Here is a 27,300-nt window from a genome sequence, read left to right as displayed (position 1 = left end):
CATTATGTTGAATGCTTAAAGCTAATATAATGTTATATGTTAATTATACCCCAATTTTAAAAAATGAAAAAAAGAATCAATTTTTGCTACATGATATATGTACCTTTGAATATAATTAAAACTACTTATGAAATTATTTAGAAAAAATATTAGTAATAATAAAATCTATCTTACAATCAATACAATAAAAGTAAAATAATAATGTCCTAAACAAATGGAGAGCTATTATTTTCCCAATCACAAAAATAGTGTATCATTAAGATAGCAATTCTCCTTCAAATTAACCTATAAATTCAATATACTTTCAAAGTCTCAACAGTGTTTTTCAGAAGACTTATTAACAAGCTGGTGCCAAAATTCATATGGAAAAATAAAGTGACAAGAATAGCCAAGGCAATTTTAAAGAAAGAAAAGAAAAGAAAAATGTGAGGAAGGAAAGCCAAAGCCCTCTACAAAGATACAACATTTAAAATAGTGTAGTGCCAGCACAGGGATCAATGGTCAAAGAACAGAATAGGCCCAAACTAGATTCATGAATAAATGGAAATTTGATACAGCATAGACTGGCATTATTAATCAGTGGGAAATGACTGATTATTGAATAAATGGTGCTGGGTCAACTATTTGTCCACATATAATAAGATAAAATTAGATCCTTAACTTCGTATCATACACAAAAATTGATTTGAGAAGGATTAAAAATATAAATGGGAAATGGAGGGAAAAGGCAGGTCCAAGAAATAGCAGATGAAGATCATTTAACCAGAAAAAATATAATAAAGCAAGATTTATTCATTCAAAAATATTTATTAAGGTCCTACTATGTGTAAAGCAGTGCTACAGACACTGGGGATACAATGATGCATAACACAAAGTCCCTGCTTTATTGAGCTTACAGACCAAATATAAATTTTTTTAAAACTTAATGAAACAATTATCTATTTTTAAAAGGATACGTACACAGACTTTTATAGAAAGATTCACAAGAAACTAGCAATAACAAGTGTTTCTAGGGAAGGGACTTGGATAGCTGACGGAATACAAACAGAGAGATTTCTAACAGCATGTGCTTCCTCTTGTAACTCTTGAATTTTGCATCATACACGTTATGTGAAGGAAAAACTATTTGAAGGAACTAACCTTATAATAAATATAAGAGTTGTACAATAGTGAAATGGGTTGCTCCAAACTTAAAGGTATTTAAGCAGAGAATGAAGGCCATCTGTTAGGGATATTATTGAAGAAATTCTCCCAGGAGGCTGGGGACAAGTGAATTAATTATCCTCTCATACCTCTTTCATTGCATAATTCCATGATTTCTCTCCATTTGTGACATGGGCCCTGCAATGTCCAGACAAGAGCTCCCTCATTTGTTTGATAACTATGCGGGATCACAAATGTGGGTAAAGACAACACCATTCCCAGCACTAATGGCTGCCTCAGATAGAAGCAAATACTGCACATGCCAAGTATTCTTCTAATTTAATGTCCACACATAGCTACCCACATTAAAGAGAGACTTCTTGTGTTTATTCATCTTCCTTACACATACACCTAGCAGAGTGTCTAGCACATGGCTGACAGATTACAACCTGTTGTAGGCAGACCTCTAAGATGTCCTCCAGTCAGCCCTACTTCCCAGTATTCATTTTGTTACATTATCCCATCCCTTTGAGTATAGGCTTGACCTAGTGAAATGCCTCTAACAAAGAAGAAAAGTGATGGATATCACATCCATGAGCTGGTTATGAAAAACTGTCACTTATGTCTAACTAACAGACTCTTTTCTACTGCTTTCTCTGCTTATGCACTTTGATGAGAAAAGTTGCCATGATGGAAATACGGCAAGCTCTGGTCAACAACTAGAGAGAAACTAATTCTGCCAACAACTATGTGAGCCTGGAAACAGATCCTTCCTCAGTCGACCTTTAAGATGACTATAGCCCACCCAACAACTTGACTGCAGCCTGTGAAAGGACATGAAGTAGAGGATCCAAATAAGCTGTACTCCTGGCTCACAAACTTTTAAGACAATAAATGTGTGTTAAATCACTAAGTTTCTGGATAATTTGTTACACAGTAATTTTTCTATCAAACCTGAAAGAACATGAGTTTCAAGTGTTCGCTTTGGGTGAAGCTGTAACCTGTAACTGCTAGTTTTTTAATGGCAAAAACTCTGTATCATACGCTTTTCAAAAATGTAAAACATCAACCTTCTTCGTTATTCCATTCTATAGAGATGGCCAGTAGGTGTAATGAATAGTTTCATAATCTCCCAAAAGTTGTCTCCAATGTTTTTTACTACTGCCCAAGAAGTGGGGCAAAACTCCTTAATAATTATTCCTAATGTGTGCTTAAAAATTAATTTCATGGGCTTCCCTGGTGGCGTAGTGGTTAAGAATCCTCCTGCCAGGGCAGGGGTCACGGATTCGAGCCCTGATCCGGAAAGATCCCACATGCCACAGAGCAACTAAGCCCGTGTGCCACAACTACTGAGCTTGCACTCTAGAGTCTGTGAGCCACAACTACTGAAGTCAGCGCGCCTAGAGCCTGCGCACCGCAATGAAGAGTAGCCCCTGCTCACCGCAACTAGAGAAAGCCCGCGTGCAGCAATGAAGACCCAATGCAGCCAAAAATAAAGTAAAAAAAATAAATAGATAAATTTATTTAAAAAATTAATTTCATGGGATAATAGTAGGTACTACAAAACAAAAACTTTTTGGTCAAATAAGGGACCATACAGAGTTAAACAAAACTATCTGTGTTCCTTCATTGCAGTTCAAACTACCAAAAGAATATGAGGTCATGTCAGCTGGAAGGAAGAAATAAAACTGTCTTCGTTCATAGATGACATGACTGTCTATGTAGAAAATATGAAAGCATCCAATAAAAAACTCCTAGAACTAGTTGAGTGACTATAGAAAATTTGTAGGCATAAGGTTAATATACAAAATTCAATCATCTTCCTATATACCAGCAATGAACAAGTAGAATTTGAATTTAAAAACACAATACCATTTATATTTATACCCTCCAATATTAAATACTTGAGTAGAAATCTAACAAAATATGTACAGGATCTATTTGAGAAAAAAATTATAAAACTCTGATGAAAGACATTAAAGAACTAAATAAATGGATATTCCATGCTCATGGAAAAAAACACAACATTGTCAAGATATCAATTCTTCCCAACTTCATCTATAGATTCAATGCAATCTCAATCAAAATCCCAGCAAGTCATTTTATGGATATCAACAAAATGATTCTAATGTTTACATTGAGAGGCAAAAGCCCCATAATAGCCAATACAAAATTAAAGGAAAAGAATAAAGTTAAAGGACTGTTACTATCCAACTTCAAAACTCACTGTAAAGCTAGAGTAGTCAAGACTATGTGGTATGAGTAAAAGAATAAGCAAATAGATCAGTGGAACAAAACAGACCCACATAAACACAGACTGATCTTTGATCTTTGACAAAGGAGAAAAGGCAATACAACGAAGAAGATAGTCTTTTCAACAAATGGTACTGGAACAACTAGACATCCACATGCAAAAAAATGAATCTAGACACAGATCTTATACCTGTCACAATAATTAACTCAAAAAGGATCACAGACCTAAATGTCAAATGCAAAACTATAAAACTCCTAGAAAACATAGGAGAAAATATAGATGAAGCTGGGTTTGGCAACGATTTTCAAAATACAACACCAAAAGCACAATCCATGAAAGGAAAGAATAAACTGGACTGCATTAAAATTAAAAATTTGTTCTGCAAAAGATACATTCAAGAAAATTAGAAGACAACCACAGATTGTGAGAAAATATCTGCAAAAGACGTATCTGATAAAAGACTGTTATTCAAAATATACAGAGAACTCTTAAAACTCAACAATAAGAAAACATGATTAAAAAACGTGCCAAAGACCTTGCCAAATACCTCACCAAAGAAGATATACAGGTGGCAAATAAGCATATGAAAAGATGCTCCACATCACATGGCACCAGGGAAAAGTAAATTCAAACAATGAGATACTAGTACACATCTATAAGAATGGCCACAATTCAAAACACTGACCGAATGCTAGTAAGGCTGTGGAGCAACAGGAGCACTTACTCATTGCTAGCGGCAATCAAAAATAGTACAGCTTAGAAGACAGTTTGGCAATTTCTTTAAAAACTAAACTATTTAAATATATTATTACCATACAATCCAGCAACTGCACTCCTTGGTACTCACCCAAGGAAATAAAAAACTTATGTCCACACAAAAACCTGCACATGGATGTTTATTGAAGCTTTATTCATAATTGTCAAAACCTGGAAACAACCAAGTTGTCCTTCAGTAGGTGAAGAGATAAATAGTGGAACATTCAGACAATGGATCAAGGCTAAAAAGAAATGAGCTATCAAGCCACGAAAAGACATAGAGGAAACTTACGTGCATGTGATTAAGTGGAAAAAGCCAATATGAAGAGGCTACATACTGTATGATTCCAACTATATGACATTCTGGAAAAGGCAAAATTATGAAGACAGGAAAAAGATCAGTCTCCAGGTGTTTGGAGAAAGTAGAGATGAAAAGATAGAGCACAGAGGATTTTTAGGGCAATGAAAATACTCTGTATGATATTATAATGGTAGATACATGGCATCATACATGTGTTCAAACCTGTAAGAATGTACAACACCAAGAGTGAACCCTAATTTAAGCTATGGACTTTAGGAAATAATGATGTATCAATGTAGGTATCAGTTGCAACAAATGTATAACTCTGGTAGGGGATGTTGATAATGGATAAAGTGCATATGTGGAGGAAGGAAACCTATGGGAAATCTCTACCTTCTCCTTTTTGCTGTGAATCTAAAACTGCTCTTAAGAAAATAAAGCCATAAAAGCAGTTGTAGAACATAAAATAGTCTCTTTTAAAAAAAATGGCAAGAGAACTTTTACAGCCTGATCATTATGATTTTTTTAACATCTTTATTGGAGTATAATTGCTTTACAATATTGTGTTAGTTTCTGCTGTATAACAAAGTGAATCAGCTATACATATACATATGTCCCCATATCCCTTTCCTCTTGCGTCTCCCTCCCGACCTCCCTAACCCACCCCTCTAGGTGGTCACAAAGCACGGAGCTGATCTCCCTGGGCTATGCAGGTGCTTCCCACTAGCTATCTATTTTACATTTGGTAGTATATATATGTCAATGCTACTCTCTCACTTTGTCCCAGCTTGCCCTTCCCACTCCCCCAGTCCTCAAGTCCATTCTCTACGTCTGTGTTTATTCCTGCCCTTCCCCTAGGTTCATCAGAACCATTTTATTTTTTTAGATTCCATATATATGTGTTAGCATATGGTATTTGTTTTTCTCTCTCTGACTTACTTCACTCTGTATAACAGACTCTAGGTCCATCCACCTCAGCACAAATAACTCAATTTCATTTCTTTTTATGGTTGAGTAATATTCCATTGTATATATGTGCCACATCTTCTTTATCTATTCATCTGTCGATGGACACTTAGGTTGTTTCCATGTCCTGGCTATTGTAAATAGTGCTGCAATGAACATTGTGGGACTTGACTTTTTGAATTACGGTTTTCTCAGGGTATATGTCCAATAGTGAGATTGCTGGGTCATATGGTAGTTCTATTTTTAGTTTTATAAGGAACCTCCATACTATTCTCCAAAGTGGCTATATCAATTTATATTCCCACCAACAACGCAAGAGGGTTCCCTTCTCTCCACACCCTCTCCAGCATTTATTGTTTGTAGATTTTTTTGATGATGGCCATTCTGACCGGTGTGAGGTGATACCTCATTGTAGTTTTGATTTGCATTTCTCTAATGATTAGTAAAGTTGAGCATCCTTTCATGTGTTTGTTGGCAATCTGCATATCTTCTTTGGAGAAACATCTATTTAAGTCTTCTGCCCATTTTTGGATTGGGTTGTTTGTTTTATTGATATTGAGCTGCATGTATATTTTGAAGATTAATCCTTTGGAAACACAAAAGACCCTGAATAGCCAAAGCAATCTTGAGAAAGAAAAACGGAGCTGGAAGAATCAGGCTCCCTGAGTTCAGACTACACTACAAAGCTATAGTAATCAAGACAATATGGCACAAAAACAGAAAATATAGATCAATGGAACAGGATAGAAAGCCCAGAGATAAACCCATGCACATATGGTCACCTTATCTTTGATAAAGGAGGCAAGGGTATACAATGGAGAAAAGACAGACTCTTCAGTAAGTGGTGCCAGGAAAACTGGATAGCTACATGTAAAAGGATGAAATTAGAACACTCCCTAACACCATACACAAAAAATAAACTCAAAATGGATTAAAGACCTAAATGTAAGACCGGACACTATAAAACTCTTAGAGGAAAACACAGGAAGAACACTCTATGACATAAATCACAGCAAGATCTTTTTTGACCCACCTCCTAGAGAAATGGAAATAAAAACAAAAATAAACAAATGGGATCTAATGAAACATAAAAGCTTTTGCACAGCAAAGGAAACCATAAACAAGATGAAAAGACAATCCTCAGAATGGGAGAAAATATCTGCAAATGAAGCAACTGACTAAGGATTAATCTCCAAAATATACAAGCAGCTCATGCAGCTCAGTATCATTATACTTTTATAGACATGTTGCTGCCATATTTAACTCCTTAATATCTAGTCACACTGGGGACTATTCCATTTCAAAAGATCAACATTGAAGATTCACCTCAAATAACTATTTGGTGGCATTTTTGAACAGTCTCTTCCCTCCCCTTTTTTCTGCCAAATTAAAGATCAGCTCCCTCCAGAGTACTTTCTTAATATTCTATATATAAATATTGGTTGTTACTTGTTTACATTTCTAAATTATTAACTCCTTCAATGCTGTAATCCTATAAAGCAGCACCTATTTCAATTCCTGATACAGAAGATACTCAAAATAGGTTGTCTGTATATCTATATCTATCTATCTATATCTATATCTATATCTATATATATATCAAAGCAGTATGAATGACACAGATGTACGACCAAGAAAAGATACAACCAGGTACTTATAAAAAGTAGTAAAACACTAATTTTAATATAATGGGATCTTTGAAGATATAGCAAAGACTGTTTTTCCTTAATTATTACACAGATTACATATACAATTTGTGTGACAAACATACAATCCAGTAGTACTCTCTAGCAGTAGTTTTCTGGCAATAGTGTAAGTACTGCACTTAAATTTTTTCAATACTTCTTTACTGTGAATGCTATTTTGTATTCTTACAAAAATAAGAGGACATCTTCAGTCAAATATTTAAGTTTATATTACTGTTACACACCTATATCACAGGTTTCCAACCAGTAAATGACAAAAAGGTAACATACCAAATGAAACTGATCCACCTTCGGGATTCCATCCTCATTTGTCTCAAATTTCTGATTTTGAACAGAGAGCTGTTAAAGAGAATGAGAATGAATAAGTTCCCAATGTACCAAAATACTGATCCTATAGCAGAGGCAAATCTGGAACTTTTTAGGTTCTAGAGAGAAGAGCAGAGCTCAAAGAAAGCACATTAGTTCTTGCAGGATAAAAAAACTTTCATAATAACAACTACCAAACAGTCCCTGGGGCTCCTAACATATCAAGCAGAGTTGATGTACACACTATAAGCACTTCTAATACTTCCTCACTTTATAAGCAAATATATTAAAATTTTGTAGCACTCCCATTCATGGTTCTACTTTATGTCCACAACCATTTTCTTCTTTCTTCTCATCTTCAATTTATAATATCTTGCTCTGTTTTCAAGTACCCCTGCGAACTGCCTTATATCCTTTCTGGAACAAGATAAGGTATTTAATAAATTAAGGTAAAGTCAGCCAAAAGGAAGGCATATATACACAAGGCTGAAACTCTAGCAAGAGGACTAGATTACTCTCATAAGTGTAAGAACTGCAACAAATAGGTGGTACCAGAAGCTATGAGAGTAAACAACAACACCCAAGGAAGGGCTGTACAGTGAAAACTTTAGTAGGATGTGGGCTAAATCCTTCGGAACACTAACATTTAACAGATAGGCAGTAAAGAGGAGTAAAAGAAATGCCCAGTCACAGAGGCAAAAGAAGAACTTAGAAGGTACTGTGTCACAGAAAACAATGGGTAAAGTAATTACTGTGGATATTTTTTTCCTGATAGATCAGACTTAACCATATTTTTAGGCTAAAGGAAAGGTGAAGAATAAAAAGAAAAGAAATAGACTAAAGATACAGTGAAGACAGAAGAATGGTAAAAGTGAGGTATTAGAACAGGAGAGAGAATGGGGTCAAGGTCACATGCAGATGGCTTACACTGGAGAAGGAGCACTTTAATTCTCTGAGATAGGAGTAGAAGACAGAAGACCAGGTAAAGAGGTGACCAGTTTGTAGGCAGAAGCACTGAAATTTTATGGAAAGCACATATCATGATCTCAGTTTAAAAAAATAAAATTAAGAGGCAAGGTCTACTGAGAAGAACAGGTATAAGATTTAGGTACGGGCTTGAGGAAAGCAGTAAAAGGTTTAAAGTAATCGTTGAGGGAAATATGAGAATGAACTGACTGTGGGCAGGTGAAAGGACTAAAAGAAAGCACTGAGGACCTAACAGAAGTAAGACTGATATGGTGCTGACATTCTGCAAAAGTATTCAGTTCCCAAGGTGTTCAAGGGGTCCCATTCCATACCAGTCTTCCCTCTTAAAATAAAATCTGAATAAAACATAACCAACAAACCTAAGAAGACTCTGGAAAGTGGAAATAAGAAGCTAAAAAGGAAAGAAGAAACTGAAGTGGCTAGGAACCTTGGGATTTAAGAAATGACACAATGGTGAATTCCCTGGGTTTTATTTCTGACTCTCCTATATCCCACAATGGATGCTAGAGAAGCTTGCAACCCAGAAATGGCAAGAGCCACAGACCAAAAGAGCCCCAAGAAAAGCCTGCTCCCTCTAGCTAAAGGACTGTGAATAGGGTAGTCCAGCAGAACAGAAAACCTTTTTGATAACAGCCTCTACTCCAGCCAAACACCAAAGGAAAAACTGTCAGCGGGGCTGAGTGGGGAGCTGAACTCCCACCCGTACTCATCAGCGAAAAGGCAGAACAAGGTTGTATGTGATGGCACTAGTTGGCAATCTACTCCAAGGGGTACTGTCAGTGGGACCCAGTGGAGAGCTATCTTCTACTACCACTCAACAGCAACAAAGTGGAAAAAGCAGTGTGAGGCAGTGTTAGCCAGCACTCTATTTTTCCCTCACCACTCCCCAAATGACAGGAGGACCCCGTGGGAAAGGAAGCTTATACCCTCACCAGGTAGCAACAGGTACACGGAGGTGGAATAAGGCAGTGGTGAAGCAGTAACAGTTTAACACTCTGCTCCTCCTGCTCCCTGCACTCTGTTAACAGAGAGATGAATTTCCACTCCCAACCATCAGGAACAAGAAGAGGCAAAGTAGTACAAATCAGCATTCCACTTTTGCTGAGGTGGTGTCAGCAGAGCTCAATGGGGAGCTGAAGATCTAAAGTCATCTGAAACTGTACACTACACCTAAACAAGGTAACTGTCTGCAAAAAAGGAAGATTAAATAGGATGCAGAGTCTCAGAACATAATACCCCAAATGTTCAGGCTACAATCAAAAATCACATGTCAAGTTTAAAACCAACAAAATCTTAAATGACAAAAAGACAATCAACAGAAGACATCAAGAGGGCACAGATGCAAGAATTATCTGACAAGGATTTTAAAGGAGCCATCATAACAATGCTTAGAGATCAATTAGAAACATGCATGAAAGAAAAAAAATAGAAAGCTTCAGCAAAGAAGACAGAAGATATAGAGAAAACCAAATAGAAATTTTAGAAATGAAAAACAACAACAGAACAGAAATAACTCACTGGATTGGCTCAACAGTAGAATGAATATGACAGAGGAAAGCACTGATGAAACTGAAGATAGAAAAACAGAAAATATCTGGATTGAACAACAGAAAGAAAATGAACACAGCCTCAGGAACCTGTGGGACAATAACAAAAGATCCAAATTTGTATCATCAGTCTCAGAAAAAAAGGAGAAAGAGTGTAGGACTAACAAAATAGTTATATGAATAACAGCTGAACCAAAATTTCACAAATTTGCTAAAAAACACAAATTGAAGAAACTGAGCAAACCCCAAAGAGAGTAAACCCAAAGAAATCCTTGCTAAGACACATCATAATCAAACTTCAGAAAACTAAAAACAAAGCAAAGCCTTAAAAACAGGTGGAGAGAAACATCACATTACCTATAAGAGGAATAATGATTCAAATGACAGTGGAGTTCTCATGAGAAACCATGAAGGCCCAATGAAAGTGGCACAGCATTTCTGAAGCACTGAAAGAAAAGAACTATAAACCCAGAATTCTGTACGCAGCAAAAAACATCCTTCAGAAATGAAGGCGCAATTAAGATGCTCTCAGATGAAGGAAAACTAACAATTTGTCACCAGCAGACTTACCGAATGGCTAAAGTAAGTTCTTAAAATAGAAAGGAAATGATAAAAGAATAAATACTGAAACATCAGGAATGAAAAAAGAACTGAAAAGAGTAAAAATATGGGTAGATGTTATAGATGATCCTCATAAATAACACACTTTGAGAAGTGAACTCCAAGCTCTCTGCACTTGGATCCAATAAGAAAGCAATAATGAGTCTGAGGTTCTTGGTTGGGTCTCAAAGGAGGTCCAGAAACACATGAAATTCCTGCACAGAGGAGGGCATTAGAGATGTTAGTGGCTCCATCCAGCCTGGAAGCCTTAATCCTCCTACATACAATTCTGTAATAATGAGATCCATTCCACTCAGTCTGCTTAATTATGATATTAGCATCACTTCCAGATTTTAGGGGGCTGCCACCCATTTTCCTTCTCTTGAGATTTCTCTTAATTGGAATATTTGTGAAAGGCACTCATCATAGGTCACATTAGCTGTATCTAAAGGAATGACAGATATGGAATATTACTTTTCCCCTTGTCTCTTAGTTGGGGATTAAACATCAAAAAGAAGCATAATGTATAAAAAGTACACCTGACCTCTAAACAGAAGTGTTACTCACATCCATGCAAGGCTTTCTAAAAGGAGGACTTCTCACCAAAGAGCTCATAGAAGACAAGGTTAGAGATGCCTTAATAGGGCATTGTAAAATATAAGGGACTTCATTGTAATCAGTGCAATGACACTTATTAGTAACCTATTTCCCTACAGCAATTGTTCATCATTGGCTTCAGTGAAGACTGCACCTTCAAGGCTTAATATGCGATGTGAATGCAGAAGGTGGTCTTGAACGCAGCCTCAAGACACTGAAATTCTGAGATGGGACGTTACTTAAGAAGTGATGTCCTTCTCTGACTTTCACATGCCTCACGTCTACACTTCGGATGATGATGTGCTCCCTCACATGGTTGTTTAGGGGGATGCAATGAGATGAAGTTCATAAAGCACTTATTAACTAAGTTCCAAACATGCACTATGTGTTCCCAGCAAGGGAGGATGTTATCACCATGTTATAAATACACATAATAATGTCCTTAAATTAATAAATATAATGTTTGGTCATACTCTGGAGAAAAATCAAATATATGTCTCTTTTATAAAAATTAGTCTCACAAAGAAATAAAACCTTAAAAAAATAGAATATTTTTAAAATCATATATAGCAGACCACAAAACGTATCTAGAAACGGGGTTTGTCTAAACAGGCTAAAGAGATGAATAGGAGTCAAAGGGGATACAGGGTAGCCTAGATGTTATATGATGGGGTCCAACGCTGAAGAAGAAAGGAAGAGAAGCTAGGAGGTTGCTGATAGACTACGGAGAAAGGGAAGACAGTGGACAAAACATATTGGAGACTTAAGAGCAGTTACAGTAAAATGAGAGGATAGGAAGTCCTGTCCAGATAAAAATATACTGGATTGGATTCTTTACTTTTGTAAAAGAAAAACTATAGGGAATCACAAAATCCTGGTTTCAGAAGGTAACTGAAACTGCATGAAGGTATGGGTCTCAAATTGTTAAGGAGGTCCAAAAAACGCAGACCTGAGAGAATGGCTAAAACAGAAAACAATGGCAATAGGAGGTATTAACAATCGTGAGAGTCTGAAACTCTCATACAGTGCTGGTTCTGAGAATGCAAAATGGTACAGCCACTCTGGAAAACTTTGGCACCCCCTTATAAAGTTATATATACAATTACAGTCTACTCAATAATCGTCCTCCTATTTATTCTAGAGAAGTAAAACTATGTTCACACAAAAACCTATACACAAATGTTCCTAGCATCTTTATTTGTAATAGCCAAAAACTGGAAACCCAAATGTCCTTCAACAGATAAACAAAGTTGGTACATCCATATAATAGAGTACTACTCAGCCACAAAAATGGAATGAACTATTGATATACTAAACAACTTGGATGAATTTCAAAGGCATTATGCTGACTGAAGAAGCTAGTCTCAAAAGGTTACATACTGTAAGATAACATTTATATGACATTCTTAAAAGACAAAGCTGTAGTGGTATAGAAAAGATCAGCGGTTGCCAAGGGTTAAGGGTTAGGGAGAGGGTATGACTACAAAGGGACAGCACATAGGATTTTTTTTTTTTTAGAGTTAGGGAACTGCTCTGTATCCCAGCTGTGGTGATGGGTATACTAATCTATACATATGTTAAAATTCATAGGACTGAACACCAAAAACCAATCAACTGTACTACATGGTAATTTAAAAATAAAATTTTTAAAAGAACTCAGTCAACATTAAAGAAGAGCAGGAATTCAGCACAATAGTGACTTTACTCATAAAGCTCTTTACTACCAGTTAATGAAGAAAGGAAACTGGTGGAATAAAGACTACTATTACCATACTTAAGTGATATTTTATGATAGCTCTCAGGAACATAAGAACATTTGAGACATTCACTTTCGTCCTGATGTAAAGAATAAAGAGATTACTAAAGCAATGACAAAAATGATGCCAGTACAATCATTTCTATGGCTATGATGGTTCTATGAAACCACACAAATTTAAATACATATGCCAGCATAAGGCTAAAACTTGTGAATAATTAATTGTTGAATGGGATTCCCACTGATTACCACTTGGGTAGGTATAAATACTCTTTTTATAACAGTTTTATTGAGGTATAGTTGATGTACAATAAACTACATGTATTTAAAGTATATAATTATCAATATTTTGATATATGTATCCTGCTACAAATTCATCACCACAATCAATCTGGTGAACATGGTGATCATGCCAAAAAAATTTCCTCATGCCCCTCTGTAATCTATCGCTCCCTTCCTCTCTGCCCTCAAACTCCAGAGCACTCCTTTCTATCACCATAGATAAGTTTGCATTTTTTAGAATTCTATATAAATAGAAACATAAAATATGTACTTTCTTTCCTTTGGCTTTTTTTAGCTTGGCAGAATTATTTTGAGATTCCTCCATATTACTGGGTGTAGAGGCATAACCTGAGAGATACTGAGGATTCAGTTCCAGACCACTGCAATAAAGTGAATACTGAAATAAAGTGAGTCATGCAATTTTTTTTGGTTTCCCGTAACATAACAGTTATGTTTATACTATACTGTAACCTATTAAGTATGCAATAGCATTATGTCTAAAAAACAATGTAAGGGGTGGGACCTTCAAGATGGCAGAGGAATAAGACATGGAGATCACCTTCCTCCCCACAAATACATCAAAAATACATCTACATGTGGAACAATTCCTACAGAAAAACTACTGAATGCTGGCAGAAGACCTCCGTCTTCCCAATAGGCAAGAAAATCCTCACGTACCCGGAGAGGGCAGAAGAAAAAACAGAGACAAAAGAATAGGGACGGGACCTGCACTTCTGGGATGGAGCTGTGAAAGAGGAAAAGTTTCCACATACTAGGAAGCCCCTTCACTGGCAGAGACGGGAGGTGGGCAAGGGGGAAGCTTCAGAGCCACGGAGGAGAGCGCAGCAACAGGGGTGCAGAGGGCAAAGTGGAGAGATTCCCACACAGAGGATCGGTGCTGACCTGCACTCACCAGCCTGAGAGGCTTGTCTGCTCACCCGCTGGGGCAAGTGGGGGCTGGGAGTTGAGGCTCAGGCTTCGGAGGTCAGATCCCAAGGAGAGGACTAGGGTTGGCTGCGTGAAGACATCTTGAAGGGGACAACTGCACCACAGCTAGTGGGGAGGGAGTCCGGGAAAAAGTCTGGACCTTCCTAAGAGGCAAGAGACTACTATTTCGGGGTGTGCGAGGAGAGGGGATTCTTTCCCTGTCTGTCCACAGAAAGCAGAGCAAAGCCTAAACGAGCTCCAGAGATGGATGCGAGCCGCGGGTATCACCTCGGACACCAGAGACGGGCATGAAACGCTAACTGCTGCTGCAGCCACCAAGAAGCCTGTGTGCAAGCACAGGTCACTATCCACACCCCCATCCCAGGAGCCTGTGCAGCCCACCACTACCAGGCTCCCGCGATGCAGGGACAACTTCCCCGGGAGAACATACGGCGCGCCTCAGGCTGTTGCAACGACACGCCAGCCTCTGCCACTGCAGGCTCGCCCTGCATTCCAATTACAACTACTGTACCCCTCCCTCTTCCCGACCTGAGTGAGCCAGACTGCCCTAATCAGCCACTGTTTTAACCCTGTCCTGTCTGGGTGGGAACAGAGGCCTGAAGACAACCTACATACAGAGGCGGGGCCAAAACCAAAGCTGAACCCCAGGAGCTGTGCAAACAAGAAGAGAAAGGGAAATTTCTCTGTGCAGCCTCAGGAGCAGCAGATTAAATCCCCAAAATCAACTTGAAGTACCCTGAATCTGTGGAATACCTGAATAGAAAACGACTCATCCCAAAAAGAGGTTGTGGACATTGGGAGCAACTGTAGACTTGGGGTTTGCTCTCTGCAACTGACTTCTTTCTGACTTTTATGTTTATCTTAGTATAGTTTCTAGTGCTTGTTATCATTGGTGGATTTATTGATTTGATTGCTCTCTTCTTTTTCTTTTTTTATTATTATTACTTTTTTATTCTAATAGTTTTTTAAAAAATTTTTTATTTTCATAATTTTTTTAACTTTCATTATTTACTGGGTTTTTTTCTTTCTTTTTTTCTCCCTTTTCTTCTGAGCTGTGTGGATGAGAGGGTCTTGGTGCTCCGGCCTGGTGCCAGGCCTGAGCCTCTGAGGTGGGAAAGCCGAGCTCAGGACACTGGACCACCACAGACCTCCCAGCCCCACATAATATCAATTGGCTAGAGCTCTCCCGGAGATCTGTGCCTCATCGCTAAGACCCAGCTCCACCCAACAGCCAGCAAACTCCAGTGCTGGACACCCCATGCCAAAAAACTATCAAGACAGGAACATAACTGCACCCATTAGCAGACAGGCTGCCTAAAATCATACTAAGTTCACAGACACTACAAAGCACACCACCGCACGCGGTTCTGCCCACCAGAAAGACAAGATCCATCCCCACCCACCAAAACACAGGCACCAGTCCCCTCCACCAGGAAGCCTACACAATCCACTGAACCAACCTTACCCACTGGAGGCAGACACCAAAAACAACGGGAACAATGAACCTGCAGCCTGCAGGAGACCCCAAACACAGTAAGTTCAACAAAATGAGAAGACAGAGAAATATGCAGCAGATGGAAGGAACAAGGTAAAAACCTAGCAGACCAAACAAATGAAGAGGAAATAGGCAGTCTACCTGAAAAAGAATTCAGAGTAATGATAGTAAAGATGATCCAAAATCTTGGAAACAGAATGGAGAAAATGCAAGAAACATTTAACAAAGAACTAAAAGAACAAAAGAGCAACAAAACAATGATGAACAACACAAGAAATGAAATTAAAAATTCTCTAGAAGGAGTCAATAGCAGAATAACTGAGGCAGAAGAACAGATAAGTGACCTGGAAGATAAAATAGTGGAAATAACTACCACACAGCAGTATAAAGAAAAAAGAATGAAAAGAATTGAGAACAGTCTCAGAGACCGCTGGGACAACATTAAACGCACAAACATTCTAATTATAGGGGTCCCAAAAGAAGAAGAGAAAAAGAAAGGGTCTGAGAAAATATTTGAAGAGATGATACTTGAAAACTTCCCTAACATGGGAAAGGAAATAGTCAATCAAGTCCAGGAAGCGCAGAGAGTCCCATACAGGATAAATTCAAGGACTAACATGCCAACACACGTAGTAATCAAACTATCAAAAATTACAGACAAAGAGAAAATATTAAAAGCAGCAAGGGAAAAGAAACAAATAACATACAACGGAATGCCCCATAAGGTTAACAGCTGATCTTTCAGCAGAAACTCTGCAAGCCAGAAGGGAGTGGCAGGACATATTTAAAGTGATAGAAGGGACAAACCTACAACCAAGATTACTCTACCCAGCACGGATTTCATTCACATTTGACAGAGAAATTAAAACCTTTACAGGCAGCAAAAGTTAAGAGAATTCAGCACCACCAAACCAGCTTTACAACAAATGCTAAAGGAACTTCTCTAGGCAGGAAACACAAGAGGAGGAACAGACCTACAAAAACAAACCCCGAATAATTAAGAAAATGGTAATAGGAACATACATATCGATAATTACCTTATATGTAAATGGATTAAATGCTCCAAGCAAAAGACACAGACTGGATGAATAGACACAGAAACAGCACCCGTATATATACTGTCAACAAGAGACCCACTTCAGACCTAGGGACCCACAGACTGAAAGTGAGGGGATGGAAAAAGATTATTCCATGCAAATGGGTATCAAAAGAAAGCTGGAGTAGCAATTCTCATGTCAGATAAAATAGACTTTAAAACAAAGACTATTACAAGAGACAAAGAAGGACACTACACAATGATCGAGGAATCAATCCAAGAAGAAGATATAACAATCGTAAATATGTATGCACCCAAAATAGGAGCACCTCAATACATAAGGCAAATGCTAACAGTCATAAAAGGGGAAATCAACAGCAAGACAATCATAGTACGGGGCTTTAACACCACACTTTCATTAATGGACAGATCATCCAAAAACAAAATAAATAAGAAAACACAAGCTTTAAATGACACATTAAACAAGATGGACTTAATTGATATTTATAGGACAATCCATCCAAAAACAACAGAATACACTTTCTTCTCAAGTGCTCATGGAACATTCTCCAGGATAGATCACACCCTGGATCACAAATCAAGCCTTGGTAAATTTAAGAAAACTGAAATCGTATCAACTATCTTTTCTGACCACAACGCTATGAGACCAGATATCAATTACAGGAAAAAACTGTAAAAAATACAAATGCATAGAGGCTAAATATGCTACTAACTAACTAAGAGACCACCGAAGAAGTCAGAGGAAATCAAAAAAATACCTAGAAACAAATGACAATGAAAACACGACAACCCAAAACCTATGAGATGCAGCAACAGTTCTAAGAGGGAAGTTTATAGCAATACAATCCTACCTCAAGAAACAAGAAACATCTCAAATAAACAACCTCACCACACCTAAAGCAATTAGAGAAAAAAATAAAAAAAACCAAAGTTAGCAGAAGGAAAGAAATCATAAAGTGCAGATAAGAAATAAATGAAAAAGAAATGAAGGAAACAATAGCAAAGATCAATAGAACTAAAAGCTGGTTCTTTCAGAGGATAAACAAAATTGATAAACCATTAGGCAGACTCATCAAGAAAAAAAGGGAGAAGACTCAAATCGACAGAATTAGAAATGAAAAAGGCAGAAATACAAAGGGACACTGCAGAAATACAAAGGATCAGGAGAGATTACTACAAGCAACTATATATGCCAGTAAAACAGACAACCTGAAAGAAATGGACAAATCCTTAGAAAAACACAACCTTCTGAGACTGAACCAGGAAGAAATAGAAAACATAAAAAGACCAATCACAAGCCCTGAAATTGAAACTGTGATTAAAAGTCATCCAACAAGCAAAAGCCCAGGACCAGATGGCTTCACAGGCAAATTCTATCAAACATTTAGCGAAGAGCTAACACCTATCCTTCTCAAACTCTTCCAAAATATAGCAGAGGGAGGAACACTCCCAAACTCATTCTACGAGGTCACCAACACCCTGATACCAAAACCAGACAAAGATGTCACAAAAAAGGAAAACCGCAGGCCAATATCACTGATGAACACAGATGCAAAAATCCTCAACAAAATACAGCATCCAACAGCACATTAAAAGGATCATACACCATGATCAAGTGAGTTTTACGCCAGGAATGCAAGGATTCTTCAATATACAGAAATCAATCAATGTGATACACCGTATTAAAAAACTGAAGGATAAAAACCATATGATAATCTCAACAGATGCAGAAAAAACTTTCGACAAAATTCAACACCCATTTATGATCAAAACTCTCCAGAAAGTAGGCATAGAGGGAACTTACGTCAATATAATAGAGACCATATAAGACAAACCCACAGCCAACATCGTTCTCAATGGTGAAAAACTGAAACCATTTCCTCTAAGATCAGGAGAAAGACAAGGTTGCCCACTCTCACCACTATTATTCAACATAGTTTTGGAAGCTTTAGCCACAGCACTCAGCAACAAAAAAGAAATAAAAGGAATCCAAATCTAAAAGAAGTAAAACTGTCACTGTCTGCAGACACGATACTATACATAGAGAACCCTAAAGATGCTACCAGAAAACTGCTAGAGCTAATCAATGAATTTGGTAAAGTAGCAGGATACGAAATTAATGCACAGAAATCTCTTGCACTCCTATACACTAACGATGAAAAATCTGAAAGAGAAATTAAGGAAACACTCCCATTTACCACCACAACAAAAAGAATAAAATATCTAGGAATAAACCTACGTAAGGAGACAAAGACCTGTATGCAGAAAACTACAAGACAGTGATGAAAGAAATTAAAGATGATTCCAACAGATGGAGAGATATGCCATGTTCTTGGATTGGAAGAATCAACATTGTGAAAATGACTCTACTACCCAAAGCAATCTACAGATTCAATGCAATCCCTATCAAACTACCAATGGCATTTTTCACAGATCTAGAACAAAAAATTTCACAATTTGTATGGAAACACAAAAGACCCCAAATAGCCAAAGCAATCATGAGAAAGAAAAATGGAGCTGGAGGAATCAGGCTCCCTGACCTCACACTATACTACAAAGCTACAGTAATCAAGACAGTATGGTACTGGCACAAAAACAGAAATGTAGATCAACGGAACAGGATAGAAAGCCCAGATATAAACCCATGCACACATGGTCACCTTATCTTTGATAAAAGAGGCAAGAATACACAATGGAGGAAAGACAGCCTCTTCAGTAAGTGATGCTGGGAAAACTGGACAGCTACATGTAAAAGAATGAAATTACAACACTTCCTAACACCATACACAAAAATAAACTCAAAATGGATTAACGACTTGAATGTAAGGCCAGACACCATCAAACTCTTAGAGGAAAACATAGGCAGAACACTCTATGACATAAATCACAGCAAGATCCTTTTTGACCCACCTCCAAGAGAAATGGAAATAAAAACAAAAATAAACAAATGGGACCTAATGAAACTTAAAAGCTTTTGAACAGCAAAGGAAACCATAAACAAGACAAAAAGACAACCCTCAGAATGGGAGAAAATATTTGCAAATGAAGCAACTGACAAAGGATTAATCTCCACAAATATACAAGTAGCTCATGCAGCTCAATATCAAAAAAACAAACAACCCAATCCAAAAATGGGCAGAAGACCTAAACAGACATTTCTCCTAAGATATACAGATTGCCAATAAACACATGAAAGGATGCTCAACATCACTAATCATTAGAGAAATGCAAATCAAAACTACAATGAGATATCATCTCACACTGGTCAGAATGGCCATCATCTAAAAATCTACAAACAATAAATGCTGGAGAAGGTGTGGAGAAAAGGTAACCGTCTTGCACTGTTGGTGGGAATGTAAATTGGTACAGCCACTATGGAGAACAGTATGGAGGTTCCTTAAAAAAGTAAAAATAAAACTACCATATGACCCAGCAATCCCACTACTGGGCACATACCCTGAGAAAACCGTAATTCAAAGAGTCATGTCCCACAATGTTCATTGCAGCACTATTTACACTATTTACAATAGCCAGGACATGGAAGCAACCTAAGTGTCCATCAGCAGATGAATAGATAAAGAAGATGGGACACATATATACAATGGAATATAAAGAAACGAAATTGAGTTATTTGTAGGGAGGTGGATGGACCCAGAGTCTGTCATACAGAGTGAAGTCAGAAAGAGAAAAACAAATACCATATGCTAACACATATATATATGGAATCAAAAAAAAAATGGTTCTGAAAAACCTAGGGGCAGGACAGGAATAAAGACACAGACACAGAGAATGGCCTTGAGGACACAGGGAGGGGGAAGGGTAAGCTGGGACGAAGTGAGAGAGTAGCATTGACATATACACTACCAAATGTAAAACAGATAGCTAGTGGGAAGCAGCTGCATAGCACAGGGAGATCAGCTTGGTGCTTTGTGACCACCTAGAGGGGTGGGATAGGGAGGGGGGGAGGGAGACGCAACAGGCAGGGTATATTGGGATATATGTATACATATAGCTGATTCACTGTGTTATACAGCAGAAACTTTACAACACTGTAAAGCAATTAATATTCCAATAAAGATGTTAAAAAATAAAAGAATAAAAAACAATGTACATCCCTTAATTTAAGAATATATTTTATTGCTAAAAAACGTTAACCATCATCTGACATGCAGGGTTGCCACAAATCTTCAATATATAAAAAAACACAATATATGCGAAGTGCAATAAAGTGAAGCACAATAAAACAAGGCATGCCTGTATTAATAGTTCATTCCTTTTTATTGCTGAGTAGTATTCCAATGAATATATAGCAGACTGTTTTTCCATTCATCTGTTTATGGACATTCGGGTTGTTCCCATTTTTTGGCTCTTACAAATAAAATGTCTTTGAATATTTTTGTACAAGTCTTTGTGTGGACATATGCTTTTATTTCTCTTGGCTAAATACCTAGGAGTAAAACAGCTGGGTCATATAATAGGTATATGTTTAACCTTTTAACAACTGCCAAGTTGTTTTCCAAAGTGGTTGTTACATTTACATTCCCCTCAGCAATATATCAGAGTTCTAGTTGCTATACATCTTAGCCAACACTTGATGTGGTTAGTATTTTTAATTTTAGACATTATAGTGGGCGTGTGGTAGTATCTCATTTTGGTTTTAATTTGTATATCCCCAATGACTAATGATATTGAGAGCGTGTTTTCACATGCTTATTTACCATCTGGACATTTTATTTGGTAAGTGCCTATTTAAATATTTTGCCCATTTTTGAGTTGTCTTCTTATTATTCAGTTGTAAGAGTTCACTGTAAGCTGTATAGAAGTCTTCTGTCAGATATATGTTTTGCAAATATTTCCTCCAAGTTTGTGTATGACTTGCCTTTCATTTTTGTAACAGTGTCTTGTGAAGAGCACAATTTTAAATTTTGATGAAATCCAAATTATTTTCTTTTATACTTGATGTTTTTTGTGTCCTATTACAAAAAAATCTTTGCCAAACTCAGTAAGATTTTCTCCTGTATTTTATTCTTGAGTTTTAGAGACTTAGGTTTTACATTTTGGTCTAACATACATTTAGAGTTAATTTTTATACATTGTGCAATGAATAAGTCAAAGTTTATTTTTTATGTACAGATATCCAATTGTTACAATACCATTTGTTGAAGACTATCTCTTCCCTCATAGAACTGTCCTGGCACCTTGGTCAAAAATCAACTGACCATATTTTAGTGGGTGTTATTTCTACTGTCTCTATTCTGTTCCATTGATCTATGTCTAACTTTACATCAATATCACACTGCCTTGATTTACTGTAATTTTAAGTCTTAAAATCAGTTAAAATCCTCCACTTGTATTCTTTTTCAAAATTGTTTTAGCTATCCCAGATCCCATGTATTTTCATATAAACTACAGAATCTGATTGTCAATTACTGTCAAAAAAAAAAAAGTAAGCCTAGAAGGAGTTTTGTTGAAATTGTATCAAAACTATGACCAATTTGAGAAGAACTCACATCCATACAACACTGATTCTTCCAGTCCATGAACATGGCGCATCTCTCCATTTATTTACACCTTCTTTAGTTCCTGTCAACAATACTTTTGTAGTTTTCAGTATATAGATCTTGCAAATCTTTTGTCAATTTAGCTCTAAAAGTTCCATATTTTTTATACTTCTGTAAATGACTGTTTAATTTCAATTTCCTAGTATAAAGAAACCCAATTAATTATTATACTGACTTTGTATCCTGCAATCTTGCTAAATTTGTTGGTTTTAGTAGCATTAATGTATGTAACATTCATAAAGATTTTCTACATAATTAATCATGTCACCTGCAAATAAAGATGGCTTTACTTCTTCATTTTCAAACTGTATGCTTTTTATTTTGTTTTGTTGCCTTATTTGACTGACTAGAACCAGGATTAGCAAACTACAGCCTGTATGCCAAATCCATCCCACTGCTTGTTTTCATGCAGCGTGCAAGCCAAGAATGGTTTTCACATTTTAAAATGTTTAAAAGAAAATCAAAGAATACTATTTCATGACACATGAAAATTATATGAAATTCAAATTTCAATATCCATAAATAAAGTTTTATTGGAACAGAGGCCCTCACTCATTTATGTACTGTCTATAGCTGCTTTCAGGCTAAAGCAGCAGAAACCATATGTCCCACAAAGCCTGAACTATTTACCATCTGGCCGCTTATGGAAAATTTTGCTGACCCCTGGGCTAGAACCTCCAGTACAATGTTAAACAGAAGAAGTGAGAACAGACATCCTTCCCTGTTAACACTTAATCCCTCATATTTCACAGGAAGAATGGGTTTAAACCATGGATTAGAAATAGCTATTTGGTTTACACTCAAAGCAGGAACTTTTACTCAAGGCTCATTTAATATCATTTAATATTTATTTTCCATATATGCATAAATTACTTCCAGATTAATATAGGACAAAACCATCCTCACTGTTAATCTTGACTTCAATAAAACTAAGACAGTAGTATGCTATGTAAAACATATTATCAAGCCAATTTTTAGAAAGTACACAACAGATGATAAGAAGTACAGCTGACTCTTGAACAACATGGAGGTTAGAGGTGCCGAAGCTTGGCACAGTTGAAAACCCGCATAGAATTTATGGTTGGCCCTCCATATCCCTGGTTCCTCTGTATGCGCGCAACCATGGACGGAGTGGTACTATAGTATATACTACTGAAAATGAAACTGCGCTTAAGTGGACCCAGGCAGTTCAAACCCATGTTGTTCAAATATCAACTGTAGAGCAACAGTTTATGACAACCTTTTAAAAACAAGTGGGAAGACATTTTTTCTACTAAAAATCTACCACTATTTTTTATTCAGAGTAATATACTGAGGAAAGCCACTTCAAACCATCACTTTCTATACTGAAATATATATAAATAAATGACTTATCTGTTTCAATAAAAAAATAACATACCCACAATAAAAGGCAGCCATAAGCATATAAGTCAGAACTTGGAGAAGCAGGTTTTCCCATTTTCAATTCAGGTGATAGCAAACTCAAGTCACCAATCATCATGTTCACTGAGGCTCGCTGACTCTACAAAAACAGTAGGTTAAATATTTTAAAGGCAACACAGTTGAGGCAGCATTCTGTGAAGTAATCTGCATTTAATCAACACAAAAAATATTCATTTGAAATATTTTATTCTCTCTTGCTTTCAAATATTTTTACCTAATTTCCACTATTATAAATTGCTCTTAAAATCAGTCTCATGAAATTAACAGTGAGACTATGGTTACATTTCACATTGTAGACTCCAGCAGATTAAAAACTAAGAACTAGTGATTCTTTAAGAATTTGGTACTCTTTTGTAAAAAAACACACTTCATAAGGGCTAGAGGCAGTGCTATTTTCTAATTCTGAAAATTCTAAATAACTTTTAAAAACCACAAGTCTACAAAGTACTTCCTTACTGACCATTTTCTAAGTACACCATTTCCGATGTGTCAAAGGATGATAAATGACAAGAACATGAACCCTGGATTCAGACAAACCTTGACTGCAATTCCCACTCTGCCATTTATTTGCTATGTGACCTTGGGCTTTAACCACTTTGAGCCTAAATTAATTAATTTGTAAAAAGGAAATTAATTAATTTGTAACTACTTTACAGAGTTATTGTAAAGGTAAAGGTAATCAGCACAATAATTACCTAGCACATGTCACTACCATCATTATCCTTGCTTCTCAGAGTGTGGTCCAAAGACCAGCAGCTAGAGTATCACCCGGGAGCTTGTTAGAAATACAAAATCTCCATCCCAGAAATGCTGAATAAAAATCTGCATTTTATGTACACCTGAAACATATAGTATCATATACTAGTTTTACCTCAATTTCTAAAAATTGCATTTTAACAAGATCCCCAGGAGATTCACATGCAGTATGATGTATGAAAAGCAATGTTCTTTACTACAGTCTGCTTTTCAAATTACCCTTCCTGATTAGTACTTCAATCTGAGAGTAGGGTGAAAAATGCAGCAAAAGGTGAGTTTAATCAATATTTCAAAGTAAATAATTTTAAATACAGATTAAAAACAATGTTTTGTTGGATAATAACAGCTGACAAATCAGTATAAAACAGGAAGAATTCTTTGGAGTCATATCTATAGTTGTGCAAATGGCATGTTCAAAAGGTAAACTAACCAGGATCCCTATGAATTGAGAACTTTTTAAAACTCACAGTTCAGTTATTTTTCTTAAGATGTTATCCTAATTTTCATATAAATAAACATAAAATAAACATTTCAGCAAATCTACTATGTATAAATCCTCTATAATCCAGCATTTCATTATAGTTTTACATTTTTATTTTCTCTTCTTTTTGAGGTACCACATGAACACCACTGAAACTGTATACAGACAGGTGGCATTATCCTATAACTTGCAGACGACCAACAAATAAAGCATTATGGGGACTTCCCTGGCAGTCCAGTGGTTAAGACTTTGCCTTCCAATGCAGGGGGTGCAGGTTCGATCCCTGGTCAGGGAGCTAAGATCCCACAGGCCTCGCGGCCAAAAAAACCAAAACATAAAACAGAAGCAATAACTGTAACAAATTCAATCAAGACTTTAAAAACATGGTCCACATCAAAAAAACTCTTTAAAAAAAAATTAAAAAGCATTATGACTTTTACTAGTCAAAAGGGAACTCCTCAGACAATAAAATATTGGCAAGGATGTTGATAAACTGGAATCCTCATGCATCGCTGATGAGAATGAAAAACAGTGCAGCCACTTTGGAAAACAGTTTTGTTCATTAAACGGTGAAACACAGAAGAGTTACCATATAACCCAACAATTCCACTCCCAAGAAGACATATCTCCACACAAAAACTTGTATACTGATTTTCATAGCAGCATTATTCATAATAATCAAAAAGTGGAAACCCAAATGCCCACAACCTGACGAAGGTAAAAACAAAATATGGCATATCCATACAACGAAATATTATTTGGGCATTTTTAAAAGGGAATGAAGTTTAGACACATGCTACAACATGGATGAACTTTTAAAACATTACGCAGAGTGAAATAAGTCAATCACAAAAGGCCACACATGATTCCATTTATAGGAAATGTCCAGAATAGGCAAATCCATAGGGACAGAAAATGGATTAGCGGTTTCCAAGAGGTTGAGTAGAGAAAGAAAGAGGGAGTAACTGCAAACCGGTATGGGGTTTCTTTTTGAGGGTGATAAAAAATGTTCTGGAATTAGACAGTGGTGATTGATGCAGAACTTTTTGACCATATTAAGATTAGTAGTGAATTATACACATTATGGTATGTGAATTATATCTCAATAAAGCTGTTATTTTAACAAAGAGAACTGCTCCCTCGTGATTGTATTTTTTTTGTGTGTGTGTGGTACATGGGCCTCTCACTGTTGTGGCCTCTCCCGTTGCGGAGCACAGGCTCCGGATGTGCAGGCTCATGGACCTAGCCGCTCCGCGGCATGTGGGATCTTCCCAGACCGGGGCACGAACCCGTGTCCCCTGCATCGGCAGGCGGACTCTCAACCACTGTGCCACCAGGGAAGCCCCTCGTGATTGTATTTTGAAATTGCCCATTCTACCAAAAGGAAAAAAAAAAAAAGATCACAATATGCTCTTTAATTGTCTGATTTTGTTATCCCACAAACTGCCTCTTCTGAGGTAACATGACACCAAAATTCACAGGCAATGTCATCAAACTCGAACTTGAATTAAGTGGAAAAGTCCAAGGTTCCCAAGTTTCTAAAAATGCCCATTAATCAAAAAATAGCAAAGTATGTATATCTAAATTTAATCTATCAAGGGGGAGGGCACCAGCAGACTGGGAGACAGGAGATGGCCACCTAGTTTTCCTTGTGTACTTCCAGCAACTAAATGTTTCTTGATGAATTAACTGATTAATGCTAATGTTGTCAATGCCACTGACTGTAATTTCAGGTTGCTCCTAAGACTTACGGTTAAAAAATATAATGCACAACTTTAGAAACTCTTGTTCCAGCACCCACCTGATAACACATAATTGCTTGCACTATATGACACACCTTAACTGAAGGCAAAGGTCTTATAATAAATTACCATATGATATAAAAGTGCTGAACTACTGCCTAATAATACTAAATAATACTAAATGAAGTCTAGAACTTATTTACAAAACCACTATATTTTACCACAGATTTGGTGAAGTCAAAATCTCCAACAATTCCCTGTTGACGGTTTAAAGCAAATACATTGTTCTGATGAAGTGATCCATGAATTATGTCAGCCTTGTGCAATGTATGCAGGCCCTGGGCAACACCTTTCATGACCTTTAAAGCTTCCTACAGACAAGTACATACAAAAGAAGTCAGGAAGTAGACAAATCATTTTAACAGCTGAACATTTTCTCTAATTAAACGATTTTTCCAGAAGTGACTAAGCTTCCTCCAAATGAACCTTTAAAAAGAATACAGCAATAGAGAAAGAATTAAAGGACAGAAGTCCTGATTATGTAACTGGTAATACCATGTGGTGTCTCTGTGTGTGTGTGTGTGTGTGTGTGTGTGTGTGTGTGTGTGTGTGTGTG

At 36.9% G+C, this 27,300-nt stretch overlaps 1 protein-coding gene across 2 annotated transcripts in view; it reads right to left on the bottom strand.

The window, feature by feature from the left end:
- STK31 (serine/threonine kinase 31) overlaps positions 1-27,300 on the bottom strand; it is an 84,369-nt gene that overhangs the window by 9,948 nt on the left and 47,121 nt on the right. Inside the window, exons 20-22 of one of the 2 annotated variants that reach the window (XM_029234112.1) lie at positions 26,906-27,055; positions 23,662-23,784; positions 7,397-7,465 (exon numbers count right to left, since the gene is read on the bottom strand). In XM_029234112.1, the coding sequence (XP_029089945.1) occupies positions 7,397-7,465; positions 23,662-23,784; positions 26,906-27,055 (342 nt within the window). The remainder of the gene's footprint in view (positions 1-7,396; positions 7,466-23,661; positions 23,785-26,905; positions 27,056-27,300) is intronic. The other variant, XM_029234113.1, reaches the window with a different exon arrangement.

Source organism: Monodon monoceros, unplaced genomic scaffold (genome assembly GCF_005190385.1).
Source record: "Monodon monoceros isolate NGI ecotype Baffin Bay Population unplaced genomic scaffold, NGI_Narwhal_1 Super_Scaffold_2, whole genome shotgun sequence".
Classification (NCBI taxonomy): domain Eukaryota; kingdom Metazoa; phylum Chordata; class Mammalia; order Artiodactyla; family Monodontidae; genus Monodon; species Monodon monoceros.
Note: the sequence above shows the minus strand (reverse complement) of the source record. Positions and strands in the feature narration are given on the sequence as shown.